This window comes from Marmota monax, unplaced genomic scaffold (assembly GCF_021218885.2).
Source record: "Marmota monax isolate L192 unplaced genomic scaffold, Marmota_monax_Labrador192_F-V1.1 WCK01_AAM20220418_F8-fsc00003, whole genome shotgun sequence".
NCBI lineage: Eukaryota > Metazoa > Chordata > Mammalia > Rodentia > Sciuridae > Marmota > Marmota monax.
In genome coordinates this window covers 3,774,979-3,793,875 of record NW_026694084.1, presented here as the reverse complement: position 1 = coordinate 3,793,875, position 18,897 = coordinate 3,774,979, and the positions used below count along the sequence as shown (strand labels likewise).

The following is an 18,897-nucleotide window of genomic DNA, read 5'->3' as shown; positions in this document are numbered from 1 at the left end:
TGAGATATTTGGCTTATTCTTAGAGCAAGACCCCTAATAGGCCTTTATCTTTTCAGATAGCATGTATTAATAAGGTTTTAAGCAAAGGAATGCCAAAGTTGGCAGGAGAAATTCTCTGGAAATGTTTTCTTTCTTGAGCCATTATTGCTCATTTCCATTTACCATAGCCAGGCAATAGTAGAGTTAGAAATTAAAACCAACAAGTTTTCTGTTTTTAGTTTTGTTTTATTTGACTTAGAGGAAAAAGCTGCACTTGCCATGATAAGAAAGCTTTATTTTGGCAAAGCTGAATATTTTAAATGAATAAATTTTCCATAACAATATGACATAGACCTAGCAAACTGTGTGACAGACAAATATAGAAAAGTAAACATTCAGGAAGATTAAATATAAAAAACTAATATTCATCTGAAAACATTTAATTTAACCTTATGATTATGGTATTAAATGTATTTATCTTTAATAACGTTTGTGTACTGTTTGCTTTTTTCATCTTAAAGTAATCTCTCAAGAAGGCAAGCTTAATTTTGTCTCTCCTGAGGTATTTCTAATTTTATTTTTTATTTATTTTATTTAAAAAAATTTTTTTTAGTTGTTGATGGACTTTATTGTCTTTATTTTTATGTGGTGCTGAGGATCGAACCCAGTGCTTCATGCATGCTAGGCGAGTACGCTACCGCTGAGCCACAACCCCAGCCCCTCTAATTTTATTTCTTTGAGGCAAAGTTATCTGTTACAGAGTTTATTTTAAAACTGAACATTTATAATAGGGGAGTTTGCTTTATACTACTAGAAATTATGAAATTTGGCAGTTGTTAAGAGTGGGTGCAGAATTTGGTTTTGTTCAGCAAATTATGAATTCTTGTTGTTTGCCATACTATAAACTTTTTTTGATCTGCCAAAATTTATGCATTAAACAGCAAAGATGTGATACTTACATATTATGTAAACTAATTTTCAGGTGATGATGGTTATGAACAAATTTCCAGTGATGAAGATGGAATTGCTGACTTGGAACGTGAAACATTTAAGTATCCAAACTTTGATGTCGAGTACACTGCTGAAGACTTAGCTTCTGTTCCTCCTATGACATATGATCCATATGACAGGGAGTTAGTACCGCTGTTATACTTCAGCTGTCCGTACAAGACTACTTTTGAAATTGAAATCAGTAGAATGAAGGATCAAGGCCCAGATAAAGAAAACTCTGGGGCAATAGAAGCCTCAGTTAAGTTAACTGAACTGTTAGATTTGTATCGGGAAGACAGAGGTGCAAAATGGGTAACAGCTTTAGAAGAAATTCCAAGTTTGATAATAAAAGGATTAAGCTATTTGCAATTGAAAAACACAAAACAAGACTGCCTTGGTCAGTTGGTAGACTGGACAATGCAAGCTTTAAATTTACAAGTAGCCTTTCGCCAACCCATTGCCTTAAATGTCCGGCAGCTGAAAGCTGGGACTAAATTAGTGTCTTCACTAGCAGAATGTGGGGCTCAAGGAGTCACGGGACTGCTGCAAGCTGGAGTGATCAGTGTGTTATTTGAGCTCCTCTTTGCTGATCATGTTTCATCTTCTCTTAAGTTAAATGCTTTTAAAGCTTTGGACAGTGTCATTAGTATGACAGAAGGAATGGAAGTTTTTTTAAGAGGTAGGCAGAATGAAAAAAGTGGCTATCAGAAACTTCTAGAGCTTATACTTTTAGATCAGACTGTGCGGGTTGTCACTGCTGGTTCAGCTATTCTTCAAAAATGCCATTTCTATGAAATCTTGTCAGAGATTAAAAGACTTGGTGACCATTTAGCAGAGAAGACTTCATCTGTTCCTAACCACAGTGAAACTGATCATGACACAGATGCTGGACTTGAGAGAACAAACCCAGAATATGAAAATGAGGTAGAAACTTCTATGGACATGGATCTTTTGGAATCCTCAAATATAAGCGAAGGGGAAATAGAAAAGCTAATTAACCTCCTAGAAGAAGTTTTTCATCTAATGGAAACGGCACCTCATACAATGATCCAACCTCCTGTTAAGTCTTTCCCAACGATGGCACGGATTACTGGACCTCCAGAGAGAGATGATCCATACCCTGTTCTCTTTAGGTGAGATATAATTGTTTTGGGGAAATACGTTTGACAAATCATTGAAGGCAATTTTATGTAGCAATTTTTAGAATATCTTTTCGTAGGTATATATATCAAAGTAGATATTCAATACTGAACTGAAATATGTTGTGTTAGTACTTAGAGCAGACTTAGGAACATAAGTGAAAGATAGTACATAATTAACAGTGATATTGTATAAGCACGTCTATGAGGAAAAATAAATGAGGAACTACTGAGTTGCTTCTGGGAAGATGCTAGAAAGACATAATGTAGGAAGGAGAGACCTTTTCTGTGAAACCCTTTGTTCCCTATTACTCTAATACACTTATATTCTAATTAAAGTTAAAATTTTATTTTGCTAACTTAATTTTTTAGTCCTGGTTGAAGACATCTTCAGGGTTCTATAACTGTTTGTGCCATGTACCTCTCTACTTACCTCTAGTTGATACAATTTTACCATTGTTAGCACCAGCCTCCAACAATGGGTATTTTGTTTTAACTTTTGAGGCTTACTTTTTTGGCATTTTGCTTATAAATAAATTTCTAACCAACATAAAAATGGCATTTTTATTATACTTTATTATTTCTGGGATTAGTTATTGTCTTGATTTGGGGCAAAGTTCACTACCAGGAAAGGGATCCCTGTCCACTTTGAAATCTGTACCTATCCATTCCTGGGTTTAGCTGAAGCCATAAGAGCTTGTCCTTTTGAGTTCCCTCAAAGCATAAGTTGTGTCAAAGTCTTGGATGCAGGTTCTTTGTTTGAGAGGTTATCCTAGGAAACAAATGTATGAGAAAAATAAGGTAAGGGAGAAGAGAAAAGACAGGAAAGGAGGTGTTTTTAAACTTATTGGCTTTAGAGAAAGCTCTGAGAAAGAAAGGTAGAGAGGCCCGAAGTGAATACTTAAGACTGGGTATTGTTAGCCCACAGACTGAATAGTGGGAGAAGGTCAGTGATGCAACCTTGGGGAGCAGTAGTATGCAGGGTAGGAGTTTAGGGAGGATATGTAGAAGGAATAAAAAGGTAAAATGAGAACTAGGAAAGAATGTTGCCCTGAAAACTGAGGAAGAAGGTAGTTTTGGGAAACAGTGAAATGTATGTTGTGTCAAATTCAGTGGAGGATTTCAGAAAATAAGGACAGGAAATCATGTAATAAATATTACAATATAGATTGCAATTGGAACTTGGGCAAAATCAGCTTAATGTAGTAGTGGGAGAGGAAGTGTGAAGAGTTACTGTGAAATGAGGATGTGAAAGCAGTCTAGGTTACTGTTTTGAGGACCTTGGCTAAGAGGGAAAGTTAAGAAATGAGAGACAGCAGCCAGAAAGGGATTCTGGGGTCAAAAAGGAAGATTTGTAGTTTTTTAGGAGTTGGAGAACATATTTGTAGACTGAGAAGAGTGACGTTTAAAGTTAGGAAAGAGGGAGATATAATTTGATACAGGAGTAGGAGATGTTAATTGCTAATGCAAGTTTTGGTAGGAGGCAAAGTCAAAGAGTACAGATATGGGTGTTTAATTTTAGAGAGGAGAAAGGAAGCCTTTTGAGAATGCAAATATAGTTACATTTGTAGTGTTTGAGATAATAAAGGAATTGTGGCACTTATTAATAACTTCAGTTTTAATGAAATAAGATGTGAAGTCATGCATTGAGGGTGACTGAGGGTAGGAAATATAGGTGCTGCTTTCAGTCACAGAAGAGAAACTAGTAATTAACTGCTTATTAAATGTTATTTTCCTTATACCTGGAGGAGATATGTTTTCATATCAAACTAGAGAAGACTAAGGCTTTGAATGCTGTGCTAAGGAATTTGAATTGTATTTTTAGAAATGGGAAGATTTGAATATTTTGGAGTAGCAGATTTGATTAAAGTAGTGTTCTAAATTTTTATGTTTCCAGATATATTGCAGTCGAAGAGAATTTAGAGTTATTCGGTAAATAAACTAGTCTGAAGATTCTAAATATTAGGTATTAAGTACTAGGACTAATATAGTGGCACTTACCAGGAATGAAAGGACAAATATTATGCTTATTATCAAGAGTTGTGGGACTGGGGCTGTAGCTCAGTAGTAGAGCACTTGCCTAACATGTGAAGCACTGGGTTTGATCCTCAGCACCACATAAAAATAAATAAAATAAAGGTATTGTGTCCATCTACAACTGAAAAAAAATTTATATATAAACAGAACAATGACTAGGACTTAGCATTGGGATCTTGTAGACAAAAGAGAAAGTGGGAAGTAGCTAACAATTTTGAGGTCTCTAGTTAAGGAGACCTTAGTTAACTCTAGTTAAAGGAACTGTGCTTTCATTGATATAAACTGGCAAATTAAGAGGAAGACTGAATTTTTAAAGGTGGATAATTGAATTTTGGAGGGATTAGTTTGAAGTGATAACAACGCTTTAACAACCTTGGGAAGTTGACACTTTTTTGGTGTCCCCAAGATCAACCCGAGGATTTTTTAGGAGGACTCCTAGAACTTAGCATGTAGTTGTATTCAGCAAAGGATCCGAAACACAATTTGTCTAGGAATAAGGTGACACAATAAGAGTCACAAAGGGCCTGCTTAATTCCCTCAACAACAGGTGTGACAACAAATGTGAAATGTTGTCCAGGCTTTTAAAGAAATATAATTTTTAATTGACAAATTATTGTATGTGTTGTATATGTTAATGAGGTATAATGTAGTGGTTAGATATATGTACACAGTGTGGAATGATTACATCAAGCTAATTAGCATCCAGGCTTTTTGTTGTGAGATAGCCATGTAGTCATTCATGGTAGCTACCATGTACTAGAATTCTAGATCCTCAGAAGGAAAGCAGGTATTCAGCTTAAATCATATTGTTGCATAAATAAACACAGTAAGCGGTTCTTAACAGTTTGACGGCATAGGATCTGTTCAGAATTCAAGTTTCTATGTGCTGGAAAGGGCCATCCTCAAAAGCAGGTTTTTCTAAGGATGAGTAGTCTGAGTCCTGCTGTGTTAACTATTTCTGAATGGTCCTTAAGATAGTTAAAGATATACGCTTAGAATAATTCTGGGGTTTTGTCTTCTTCAGAGTTCTATTTGAGTTTGTGGTAATCAGTCAGCTGGGTGGTGTTTATTATTACCAGCAACATGATATTTAACAAATTATTGATCATGATATATATCGTCACAAAAACCATGATAGAAATATAATATCATAGAAGCCTGAGCAATAACAGAATTGAAGAATCAATTTTAGCTTACACACACACACACACACCCCTTTATTTTATTTGTATATTTTTATGTGGTGCTGAGGGTTGAACCCAGCAAAATAAATTCTGGTCTTTGGTTTTTTTTTTTTTTTTTGCTGTACAGGGGAATTGAACCCAGGGCCTCGTGCATGCTACACAAATGCTTTACCACTGAGCTGTGCCCCAACCCACTAAATTCTGGTTTCCTTCCTTCCTTCCTTCCTTCCTTCCTTCCTTCCTTCCTTCCTTCCTTCCTTCCTTCCTTCCTGTTGTAGAGGGACCATAAAATACTTTTATTTATTTGTTTATTTTTATGTGGTGCTGGAGATCGAACCCAGTGCCTCACGCATTCTAGGCAAGTGCTCTATAACTGAGCCACAACTCCAGCCCCCAAATTCTGGTCTTTAATCTACTTGTTACAGTTGTTTACAGAAACTGTTCTGTCACCATTTGCAGTAACTAAAAATGTAGAGTCAGACTTTCAAATAATTTTAGCATTCAAAAAATTAGCAATTTTTTTGTGACTCGGAATTACAAACTTAACATTAATCAAATCTTCTTTTGTAACCAAGAGATGTTTTGTTAGATCCCTCCCCCCATTTTTTAATTTTTGGGAAAAAAATGCCTTTAAAAATGTTTTAAAATCATTTTTAAGTTTTATTTTGAAAAGGTTGATTTTAGAAGAGTTTAAGCCTGGTAGGGCCTATAAGTAAGGAAGGAAATTCATACAGATAAGGAACCTGATGCTCAAAAGAAATTGTCAGTGGCATTTGTCTGTTTTGGAGTATTGGGTAAATTTCAGACTTTCCCCCTAAAATTATGTATACTTCGATTTGATAAGAGTGTTATCTATATGTGGTAGTATTAACTATTCAAATGCTAAAAATGATGATTTGAAAGGTTTTTTCCCCCTAGAGATACTTAGGTCTCTGGTAAATATGTTTACTATATTTCTACATTACATGTGGTATCTTTTCCCTGTGTACACTAGTTCACATATTGATATGCTTCAGATAGAGTAGGACCATGGTGAAAAATGTACATTTGATTGGTGGTTCAAAAAAAAGGTCTAGAATTTAGAGTGAAGGTTAACACTGGAGAAAAAAACTCTTCCACATTTATTTATTGAAGATTCACTGAGTGTGTACTAGGAGGAAGCCTCAGAGAACTTTAATTTTTATTTGGCCCAATGGAGAGAAGACTTGATTATCACATTATCATTATTTTTGTGGTTTTTAGTTAAAGCAGCATATTTCTGAGGATAAGGAATTAAAGCCATTAAATTTTTTTACTCTTGCCCTGTTTTGTGAATGTTGAATAAATGAAGAATGTTTTGCATTTATTTGACAATATATCCATTAACTTTTCCACAGGTATCTTCACAGTCATCACTTCTTGGAGTTGGTTACCTTGCTTCTGTCAATTCCAGTAACAAGTGCCCACCCTGGTGTGCTACAAGCTACAAAAGATGTTTTAAAGTTTCTTGCACAGTCACAAAAGGGTCTTCTTTTTTTTATGTCAGAATATGAAGCAACAAATTTGTTAATCCGAGCTCTGTGTCACCTTTATGATCAAGATGAAGAGGAAGGTCTCCAGTCTGATGGTGTTGATGATGCATTTGCTTTGTGGCTACAGGACTCAACTCAGACGTTGCAATGTATAACAGAACTCTTCAGCCATTTTCAACGTTGTACAGCCAGTGAAGAAACTGACCATTCAGATCTCTTGGGAACCCTTCACAATCTTTATTTGATTACTTTTAATCCTGTGGGAAGATCAGCTGTTGGCCACGTTTTCAGTCTTGAGAAAAATCTCCAAAGTCTCATTACTCTAATGGAGTACTATTCCAAAGAAGCTTTGGGGTAATTTTCTACTTACTCCTTAAATTTTCAGTTAGATCATTAATGGGCTAGTTTCTTTGAAAAATGTGTTTCTTTGAATGAAAAATTATTTTTTTGACATAATGCATACCTTGTTAATTAAGAATAAGAATGACAGAAATATATCTAAAATATAATATGTGGCTCCAAAGCAATGGACCTTCTGATAGTGTCTTTCATTTGCTCTATGGTCATGACAAAGATTGTAATTGTAGTAACACTGTTGATATGTGCAGAGGGGAATCCCAGGGATACCTAGTGAGCACTCTTGTTGTCTTTCGATCTTGCCTTCTAAGTCATTTGTAGTGCTCTGGTTTCAGAATTGCTTTGATTAGGTGGGGGGAATTGAGAATGAATGATTTTAAAGAGACTGCCCACTAGGGCAGAGAGTTTGTAGTGCATGAGAAGAGAGACATGCCCTCTTCCAGTGCAGTAACATCTTGATAACTGCCTTCACAATGTGGACTTGGTGACTTCTTGAGTGACAACTCTTCTTTGGAGCCTGTTAAAGGCAAACCACAGTGGCTTCTATGCCTAGCTATGTCTTAATGGTTTTGTAATGGAAGACTGAGTGATAATGTCAGGTGATCACATTTGTTTCTGTTTATTCAGATTGGACAAAGAATTTAAAAGAGATCAATGAAGTATAGTCCTAATATTTCATTGTTAATGAAATATACTTGTTAATATTTCATTATTATTCTGTTTTTATGTCTTAGGAGTACTTTACTTTCTATTGTAATTTGTTTGCTTTTATTTTTATATACAGTCGGCCCTCCTTATCTGTGTGTTCTGCTTCTGGGGATTTGACCAACCTTGAATTGAAAATATTCAGGAAATATAATTGTGTCTATATTGAATATGCATGGGCTTTTATTTTCTTGTCATTATTTCCTAAACAATATAGTATAATAACTATTTACATGACCTTTACTTTGTATTAAGTTTTATAAGTAATCTAGAAATGATTTACAGTATATGGGAGGATATGTGTAGATTATATGGAAATACTAAGCCATTTTACATAAGGGACTTTTATCTCCACCGATTTTGGTATCCACAGGGGGTCCTGGAACCAGTACTACATGGATACTGAGGGACGACTGTATTGTTAAGTAGTGTTTTCAGGTAAACTGGATGTGAACTGTAAAATATGATTTCTTATCTTTAAGAAGTTAGTTATGTTTCATTGTAAATTTCCTTAGTCTCTTTAAACCCAAATAGAAAATAATGTTTAAAATTTATTCCTAAAAAATTGTTTTTGTATCCCATACTTAAAAACGTTATTTTGTTTCAGTGATTCCAAGTCTAAGAAGTCAGTAGCTTATAATTATGCATGCATACTTATTTTGGTGGTGGTTCAGTCTTCCAGTGATGTTCAAATGCTAGAACAACATGCAGCATCTCTCTTGAAGCTTTGTAAAGCAGATGAAAATAATGCTAAATTGCAAGGTATGGTACCTGAAGTTATTTTAACCATTTATAATACATAAAGGGAAAAACCTTAGAATATCTATAAATTAATGCTTTATCATGTTTTGATAATACACATAGAAATACTGTTTTTAACTTCTTGAAATGACCTTTTGTGAAGATGGTTTATAGAACAATCTTTATAAAACTTGAAGGTTCGATTTGTTTTTATATATAAATGAAAAGGTTTAAAAGTGCCTTTTTCTCAAAAGTTATTAAAGTTGGTGGTTGGTTAAAGTTTCTAATCAAAATAGAAAAGATAGCTTAAGGTCTGTGGATGTGACTCAGTGGTAGAGTGCTTGCCTAGCACGTGTGAGGCCCTGGGTTCGATCCCCAGTAACACACACAACAAAAGATAGGTTAAAAAAGAACTCAAAAATTTAGTTTTTGGTATAGCTTTGCCTGTGCATATATTTTCTTATATATATTTATTTCTAAGTAAAACACTGTTCTAAATATAACTTAAAGTCTACTTGTTGAGCTGGGGATATAGCTCAGTTGGTAGAGTGCTTGCCTCACATGTACAAGCCCTCATATGCTGGTTCAATCCCCAGCACCACAAAAAAAAAAAAAGAAATCTACTTATGGATTAACTTATTTATGTTATCCTCAAAAATGAAGAATAATGAATATGAGCTTTTTTTTAAAGTATACCAATGTGTATTGAGTGAAGATTTTGCAAACCTTATGTGGGCAGTCTTAAAAACATGTCAGTTAGCTAATCACAATTTTTAAATTATTTTTTTGTTTCATGGCTTTCTAGACATTATCAAGTAGAAATTTTGATAACATTGAGTAAATATTGTAAAAATGCTGTAAAATGGCATGTAGCCTCTTATTTTTAATTTTTTTGGTACCTGGGATTGAACTTGGGGGCACTCGACCACTTAGCCACATCCCCAGCCCTATTTGTATTTTATTTAGAGACAGGGTCTCACTGAGTTGCTTAGTGCCTTGCTTTTGCTGAAGCTGGCTTTGAACTCGGATCCTCCTGTCAGCCTCTCAGCTGCTGGGATTACAGTTGTGCACCACTGTGCCCAGGTCTTCTTTTATTTTTAATCCTAAATCTTATGTGAGATATCTCCAGTTAAAACTTGGGTATCAACTCAACTTCCCATAGTGAAGTAGATTATTTTTTCCTGAAGTATGCTCTTATAAAAGAAGGCATACAATACCTTTTTTTTTTTTTTTTTTTAAGTATTTATTTTTTAGTTTTTGGCGGACACAACATCTTTGTTTGTATGTGGTGTTGAGGATCGAACCCGGGCCGCACGCATGCCAGGCCAGCGCGCTACCACTTGAGCCACATCCCCAGCCCATACAATACCTTTAATGATGATATTTTCTTGGTGATGGGTACATGGATATGTCTTTTTAGTATTTTATTCTTTATATCTTTTATTTGAGCTATATATTCTGTATATAAAACTTAATTTTAAAATGCATGGGCAAAATATTTAAGTGGTGCATAGTTGAAGGAGTATAGATCCAAAGAGAGATGTGACACTATTTTCCTTTAATCATGTCTATAATCAGTTTGAAACTGGTATATCACTTTTTACACTAGAATGCTTTTCCTAAAAATATTTTTGGATATAGGGTATAGGTATTAAGGTTTAACTTCTTGGAGAGTTTTTAGTTTGGTTGCTGTAAATGGCGTATTTCACTTGTGTTTGATAATCAGAGTTTGTTGCCGTTATTTTGTGGTGATAGTGATTAATTTTTTAAAGGCAAATTAAGAAATTGACAACATTAAAATTCTGTGTTGAGGGAGGAGGTACTCAACAAAATATCTTCTCATGGGGTTGATCCTATGGGAAATAAATATATTTTGTTTATATGTTTTTGGCAGCAGCAAGGGTAGGTAAATACACCTGTATTGTTATTAATTTAAAAGCAGTTTTATAAATCTTTTTTAATGTTGTAAATTGCAAACTATTCATTTTAATTAGGTAGACTGTTGAAGCATTTACATTTAAGTCTTCAGAAAACAAACTAAGAGTAGTCAACTACTTCTTTTTGAACCAATATATAGTAGGGCTATATTTTTATTTAATTTTAAAACTGTTTAAACAATTAGACACAAATTTATTCCCATATTCAATTTAGATATTGAAATCAGTTCAGTTTTGATAATGTTTTTCCTTGAGGAAAAATACCTTACTTCCTTTGTTATGAAATAGTCTTTTATTTTTAAAAATTATAGATTATTCTTTTTGTTTTTAAGAACTTGGCAAGTGGCTTGAACCTCTGAAAAACCTTAGATTTGAAATTAACTGCATCCCAAACCTAATTGAATATGTTAAACAGGTAAGTAAAACTTTTGTGTTTTGATTTTCTGGAATTTTGTGATAGTATGTAGTAATAAAGCATAAATCGCTTGTGTAGGTAATATAGAAATTGTATTCTTCATTGATTTATTCGATTTTGTAGGTAAATTGGTATATGGTTATAGATAATTGTGTGGGTACATTAATACCCATGCACATAACCCTGTGTACTGTATTGCTTTCTGCTACCAGGTTTTGTCCTAATTTTTCGTATGAATTGGGAGATACCACTTGCCATTTTGATAACATTTACTAAAGTGTTTTAAAGTTAAATGCTGTGGTAATGTAGCATATAACTATTTCAGTTAAACTTTAATTACTGAAAAAGAATTTCATTCAAAATAGTTAGGTGGAAATCCCAAAAAACCAAAGGCCGAATGTCTTCTCTGATAAGTGGATGCTAATCCATAATGGGGGTAAGGCAAGGGGAGAGTGAAGGAACTTTGGATTTGGGCAGTGGGGAGTGAGGAGATAGAAGGGGTAGGACAGGGGAAAGATGGTGGAATGAGACAGACATTATTACCCTATGTACATGTATGATTGTTTGAATGGTGTGACTCTGCATGGAGTACAACCAGAGAAATGAAATGTTGTGCTCCATTTGTGTACAATGAGTTGAAATACATCCTGCTGTCGTGTATAACTAATTAGAACAAATTAAAATAAAATACTTAAGTGGAAATTGATAGGCCAGGTTCAATGCAGTGGGTACTATTTCTGTTGCTAATTTGGGATAGTCATGTCTATAATTAAAATAATTCATAAAAGCTGAATTCTTAAAATCTATAATAATAATGTAATTTAAAAACAATTTGTAATGTAATATTCATGGCATTCTTAGTCTTGGATTTTTTTTTTTTCTTTTTTTCTTGGCTCCTTAGTTAATCAATGTGTAACATAGGAAGGAAGGATAAAAGCACTAAAAGATACATAATGATTTTAAGCTGATAGGCAATATGGACTTTGAGTTTTCTCCTTTTTCATTTAGCAGATGTGGTGTGTGTCGGGGGGAGGATACGTGTAAACCATTTTGGTCTTGAAATTGCAGTGTATTAATTAAGACTATATACACATGAGATATATATGTGTGTGAATATATATATGTGTACATGAAATATATATATTTAAACACAAGCACACAATCCCAGTTTGGATCTACTGTTTTTAGAACAACTTAGGATAATAGCAATTAATAGATATTATATATATCATCCATTTTGTTTCCATTCTGACCTAAGAGCACAGTCTTATTTATCTGTTTCAGATTAATATCTCTACTCTTTTCTTTTCACTCTTTTCTAAGAATACTTTTAAATCCTGTGGTGCCATCATAGGTCTTTTTATGTTCTTAACTCTTGCTTCAAATGACGTATACAGTTTTTAATTGTGTTGTTTTTTATTTAGCAGAAATATAATTAATGTCCTATAAATTTAGATGGTCATGTAATCAGAGTACTTGTGCATGGCAGAGTGAATTAACAGGATGTCCAATAAATATTAAATAGCTTTAGTAAAAGTATTTAACTAGTAATAAATTTAGTTTTAGAAATTTGTATTATATGTTATAATTAAAAGTTTTGAGTTTTATGTAAATTCTTATCCTATTAATTGCTGTTATCCTACATAATTCTTATCCCAAATTCTGAAAACAGTAGATCCAAACTGGGTGTGATGGCGCACACCTACAATTCCAGTGACTCTGGAGGCTGAGGCATGAGGATCACAAGTTCAAAGCCAGCCTCAGCAATTTAGCAAGGCCCTGAGCAACTTAGGGAGACCCTATCTCAAAATAAAAAATCAAAAAGGCTGGGGGATGTGGCTCAGTGGTTAAGTACTGCTGGGTTTAATCCCCTGTAACAAGAAAAAATAAACAACGAAAACAAAGCAGTAGATCCAAGACTGAAACTTCACTGTATGGCTCCCTGTTGCCTTATGTAATTTTGTAGAGCTGTAAGAAAAAGATTAGAGGAAAACATTATCTAAAGTGGGAAACATGAGAAAGGAATTTTAAAATTTTTTGTTTATATTCTGAGATTTTTTATGTTGAATGTTAAAATTTTGAATGTTATTTTTTTCACATTTTAAAATCATTTTTAATGCTAGTCTATGAAAGTTATAGAAACAAGTCTAACTATTTGTTGTCAGGAAATAGCATAGGCAGGAGCTGAAGACTTGAACAACTGTATTTCTTCTTCCTCTAACCAGGCTATGCTATGTAATTCAGAAGCATTCAATGTTGCTTTCTCCATTTTTTTTTTAAATTTTTTTTTATTGGTTGTTCAAAACATTATAAAGCTCTTGACATATCATATTTCATACATTAGATTCAAGTTGGTTATGAACTCCCAATTTTACCCCAAATACAGATTGCAGGCTTTCTCCATTTTTGAAAGGGATTTAGTACTGGTAGAGCTTTTTTTTTTTTTTTTTTTAAATATTTTTTTAGTTGTCAATGGACCTTTATTTATATACAGTGCTGAGAATTGAACCCAGTACCTCACACATGCTAGGTAAGCATTCTACTACTGAGCTACAACCCTAGCCCAAGGGCTTTTAAAATATATGGCCATTTTATTTATATACAGTGCTGAGAATTGAACCCAGTACCTCACACATGCTAGGTAAGCATTCTACTACTGAGCTACAACCCTAGCCCAAGGGCTTTTAAAATGTATGGCCATTGCTTTTGGGGGAGAGATGTATAAAATGGGTATCCAGAAAGAAGCTATTTTAAACTCTTAATACAGGGCATCTCATACATTTCTGTGTATTTGCTTTGTTTAAGTAGTGTAAATATATTTGTACATTACAGTTCTTTTTATTTATGTAATACTAATGTATTACAACATATGCCAGATAAAAGAACTTTGATAAATTTCTTTAGTTTGAGAGCCTTGTGTTTTAATATATAAAATGTAAAATATCCTGTGTATTTAACTTAAAAGCTGTTTTTTCCCCCCACCCCATTTTCTGGTGTTCTGTTCTTTTGTGCTGGGAAATCAAACCAGGGCCTTGTACGTGTTAAGCATGCACTCTACCACTGGAAACTCATATTTTTAACTAATGCCATTCTGAAATTTTCTCTTATTTTATGGGTATGAAGAAATTAAACACTGTTCATTTTTATTTTTAAAGAATATTGATAACTTGATGACTGCAGAAGGAGTTGGCCTTACTACTGCTTTACGTGTTCTCTGTAATGTGGCATGCCCACCACCTCCTGTTGAAGGTAATGTGACTATTATATGTTAAAAACTACTATTTAAGTCTAGTATAAATACTATTTATTAAATAATCAAAATTCTTAAATGATTACTAACATATAAATAATTAATTTTATCTCTTTATTTTATCTAAAGGTCAGCAGAAAGACCTGAAATGGAATCTTGCTGTTATTCAGCTTTTTTCTGCTGAAGGAATGGACACCTTTATTCGGGTTCTGCAAAAATTGAACAGTATTTTGACTCAACCTTGGAGGCTCCATGTGAACATGGGGACTACCCTTCACAGAGTTACTACTATTTCAATGGCTCGCTGCACGCTCACTCTTCTTAAAACTATGTTAACGGAACTCCTGAGAGGTGGATCCTTTGAATTTAAGGACATGCGAGTTCCTTCAGCACTTGTTACTTTACACATGCTCCTGTGCTCTATCCCCCTCTCAGGTCGTTTGGATAGTGACGAACAGAAAATTCAAAATGACATCATTGATATTTTATTGACTTTTACCCAAGGAGTTAATGAAAAACTCACAATCTCAGAAGAGACTCTGGCCAATAATACTTGGTCTTTAATGTTAAAAGAAGTTCTTTCTTCCATCTTGAAGGTTCCTGAAGGATTTTTTTCTGGTCTCATACTTCTTTCAGAGCTGCTGCCTCTTCCTTTGCCCATGCAAACAACTCAGGTATCACTTACATATAACATGCATCTTATAAATGACTGCAATAACACTTTTAATAAAGCCAGTGATTTTGTTAAAAACAAAAACTAATTCTCATCCCTCTTCCCCCTGAAAGACATACTGCATGAGGGTGAGTTAAAACTGAAGCAAGTTGGTCATTGAAGAAGTATGGGGGTAATGTTTTAAATAAATTTTTGTTAAAGTGAGTTTTATTATGCTGTTACATGTATTTGTACTTAAATTTTTCTGTTATTTTAAATCCTTTCCCCCCTTTATCATGTGTTAGAATTTGCAAATAAGTAGGTTGCTTCACCAATGGACTCTGCTCAACTGACTGCTAACCTGAGAACCATGAGATTTTTTTAGACTCATTGAATTCAAAGCAAATGTTTAATTGTATAATAGAAAATTAAATGTTTTAAGCATGCATAAAGATGTTCTTTTTATAATGGTTCTTCCTGAACAGTTTTTGTGACTATAAATAAATATTAAAAATCTACGTACACACACATTATACTTTTTTAACAGGTTATTGAGCCACATGATATATCAGTGGCACTCAACACCCGAAAATTGTGGAGCATGCACCTTCATGTTCAAGCAAAGTTGCTCCAAGAAATAGTTCGCTCTTTCTCTGGCACAACCTGCCAGCCCATTCAACATATGTTGCGGCGTATTTGTGTTCAATTGTGTGACCTTGCCTCACCAACTGCACTTCTGATTATGAGAACTGTGTTGGATTTGATTGTAGAAGACTTGCAAAGGTATTTTTATTTTGCATTAAGAAATTTTTCTTCAAGTTATTCTTGACACAGATACACTTTTTTTCACTTAGAAATTGGAAACCATGGTTTAGAATGCCCAGATAACATATATACATTGTAAATATACACATATACATGTATGTATAAATAAATACCTAAGTTATTTTTAATTAGAACACTTTATTTCATCATTTTATATATAAGATACCTTGATTTGGATTTTTGAAAAGTGAACTATAAAGAAATAGTGACTTCAGAAAATATATTATTGGAAACCTGAATTTATAAAAGTTTATAGTAATTGTAAAATTCCAGAAAAATTGTCATTATATTCAAGGAATGAAATGTTTCATGCAAAATTTGTGTAAGTTTAAATAATGCCTTTAAAATTAAGAACTTTGTTTACTAAATGTATTGATTTTATTTCAGCACTTCAGAAGATAAAGAAAAACAGTATACTAGCCAAACCACCAGGTTGCTTGCTCTTCTTGATGCTCTGGCTTCACACAAAGCTTGTAAATTAGCAATTTTGCATCTAATTAATGGAACTATTAAAGGTGATGAAAGATACGCAGAGATATTCCAGGATCTTTTAGCTTTGGTGCGGTCTCCTGGAGACAGTGTTATTCGTCAGCAATGTGTTGAATATATTACATCCATTTTGCAGTCTCTATGTGATCAGGTATTTATAATCATTTTATAAAGTCTGTGTGTGTGTGTGTGTGTGTGTGTGTGCGTGCGCGCATGTGCTTTAAAACTTGTCTTTATATGCATCTTTTTTTTTTTTTTTTGAGATCTTTATATGCATCTTGACTCAACAGAGAGCTCTCATGTGTTTTATTATTCTTACTGTTTAGGAAGATAAATTTGATAAGTGAAGGAACTTCACTTGTGCTTCATAGGGTTCATATTTCATGGGTTTCTGCAAAAAATTTTTTCTTCTCCTTTGTAAGATTGCAAACTTAGGCAATTGCTTTATATGCTATTGTTTAGATTTTTTAAGGTTTGGTTAATATCTGCTATGTTAATTTTCTTTCCAGTTTTATTACATACCAAGTGATTCTTAAATTTTATAGCTATGTTATTGGTTGAGTTAAAATATTATCTTGTTAGGGCAACTTTTGAAGGCATCAAAGGTTACTCTGACAGTTTTAGTGTGTTTCAGACTACTGTGCTATGACTATTGGCTAAAAGTGTAGTATTTTCCCTTACTGTGTATATTATTATTTCATGAGATAATGATAATTGTTTAGCTTTTAAAGCCCATTGTTATTGAAATCTTTAAAGAAGATTTCCATGCCTAATGGTATTTTATCTTGTCTGCTAATGTCAAGTGGTTATCTGATATGATTTTTTTCCAGGCAGGATATTATTAAATAAAATCCCAGGTTAGAAGACAAAAATCTAGTTGGTTACATTTAAAATTCAAGTCAAGGAGGAATATTTTTTGTGTGACTTGTTTTCATAAAAAAAGGACCTGATAGAAAATAATTTGGATGTGGTCAAAGGCTATTTTAAATCTTTGTACTTCAAAGTGTCCACTTGATTAGTATTTAAGTAACCCATCTGTGGTTGCATGTTTGCGTGACAATCCTTATTCTTATATCACACAGACCACATCTGTGGCCTCACTTTGTTATCCTTCCCTTCTGATTCACACCTTTATTTTACAGCCCTAAGCTTTCTTGAGTACTAATTTGCAGTTTTTTGAAGTAATTAAAGGTGATGAAATATACCCCCAGAATACCTCTGTTTACTTCAGTTTGCTTCTGTAAAAAGAGTTGTGAAAGTTTTTAGAGTTATCACTAGCTAAACTTGCTCTTTATGGAAAACTAGTATTTTACAGTATATAAAAAGTAGAGGGGGATATTTAATTGGAGGACTGCTTAAATGTTTATTTGTTCCATTACTTTTTATGATAGTTTAAATTCCAGTATTGATATGTTTATTAAAATATGTTTCTCTGAATGGTTTCTTTATAAGCTAAAAAAAGATACAGGGGAAAAAATAATAAAGTGATTTAAAATATTTTAGTCCCCAAAAACCTTTTTAATGAATCATTTGGAAATAGAAGCTACACTTAGTAAAATATAGAAGGAAAATATTTTTTAAATATGTTCTTTTAAAATAAAAATATTGTAAAATGAAATATTTAAGCATTTCTTTAGGTGTGTATTCATATATTAACTCCTTCTGTGTGTGTGTGTTACTGGAAATTGAACTCTGGGATGCTGTACTACTGAACTATATCCTCAGCCCATTTTATTTTTCATTCTGAGACAGGGCCTTACTAAATTGATGAGGTTGACCTCAAACTTGGAATCCTTTTGCCTCGGTCCCCATAAAGATGATAATAGGTGTTCACCATTGTACCTGGCTTTAAGTTAACTTTTATAAAAGGGCCAAACAAGGGGCTGGGGCTGTAGCTCAGTGGTAGAGTGCTTGCCTTGTACGTATGAGGCACTGGGTTCGATCCCCAGAACCACATAAAAATAAATAAATAATGAAGATATTAAAAAAAAAAATAAGGGCCAAACAAATTCTTTGTTCTTGATATATTTGAGTCTATGGATGGTACCACAACGACAAAATTTTAATTAGATAATTGTTAAGAATTAATTGCTATGTAATTAATAAATAAATAGTTAAAATAGTTAACATCTGAATAAATAGTTAAAATCTATGTTTTTCCTTTTCTCCACTACAGGACATTGCACTTATTTTGCCAGCGTCTTCAGAAGGTTCTATTTCTGAACTGGAGCAGCTCTCCAATTCTCTACCAAACAAAGAACTGATGGCCTCAATCTGTGACTGTCTATTGGCTACTTTAGCTAACTCTGAGAGCAGTTACAACTGTTTGCTAACATGTGTTCGAACAATGATGTTTCTTGCAGAGCATGATTATGGATTATTTCATTTAAAAAGGTAATGCTTTGTCAAACATAATATACTCTTAGGTTTAATTTTTTACTGTTGTACACGTCCCCCAAATTGATTGATTTATATCTATTGTAGAGGCTGAAGGTATGATTTCTTTCATGGGAAAATTTTTATGTTTATAGAAAAAAACTCATTAGCAGTGCAGTAAAAGAATTTTTAAATTTTTATTTTATTTTATTGGTAATATTCTAGCAGTCTGGGTTATTTTTAATTTTTAGTGATTATGATAAAGCTGTTCTAAACCTTTGTATACAGTGTGTACCTACCTATGTTTCTC

The 18,897-nt window shown here is 33.4% G+C and overlaps 1 protein-coding gene across 3 annotated transcripts in view; it reads left to right on the top strand.

The window, feature by feature from the left end:
- Virma (vir like m6A methyltransferase associated) overlaps positions 1 to 18,897 on the top strand; it is a 65,429-nt gene that overhangs the window by 25,554 nt on the left and 20,978 nt on the right. For all 3 annotated transcript variants that reach the window (XM_046464760.2, XM_046464758.2, XM_058585622.1), the window contains 9 exons: positions 962 to 2,102; positions 6,706 to 7,194; positions 8,510 to 8,664; positions 10,913 to 10,995; positions 14,151 to 14,244; positions 14,375 to 14,919; positions 15,445 to 15,680; positions 16,110 to 16,362; positions 18,388 to 18,605. In XM_046464760.2, the coding sequence (XP_046320716.1) occupies positions 962 to 2,102; positions 6,706 to 7,194; positions 8,510 to 8,664; positions 10,913 to 10,995; positions 14,151 to 14,244; positions 14,375 to 14,919; positions 15,445 to 15,680; positions 16,110 to 16,362; positions 18,388 to 18,605 (3,214 nt within the window). The remainder of the gene's footprint in view (positions 1 to 961; positions 2,103 to 6,705; positions 7,195 to 8,509; positions 8,665 to 10,912; positions 10,996 to 14,150; positions 14,245 to 14,374; positions 14,920 to 15,444; positions 15,681 to 16,109; positions 16,363 to 18,387; positions 18,606 to 18,897) is intronic.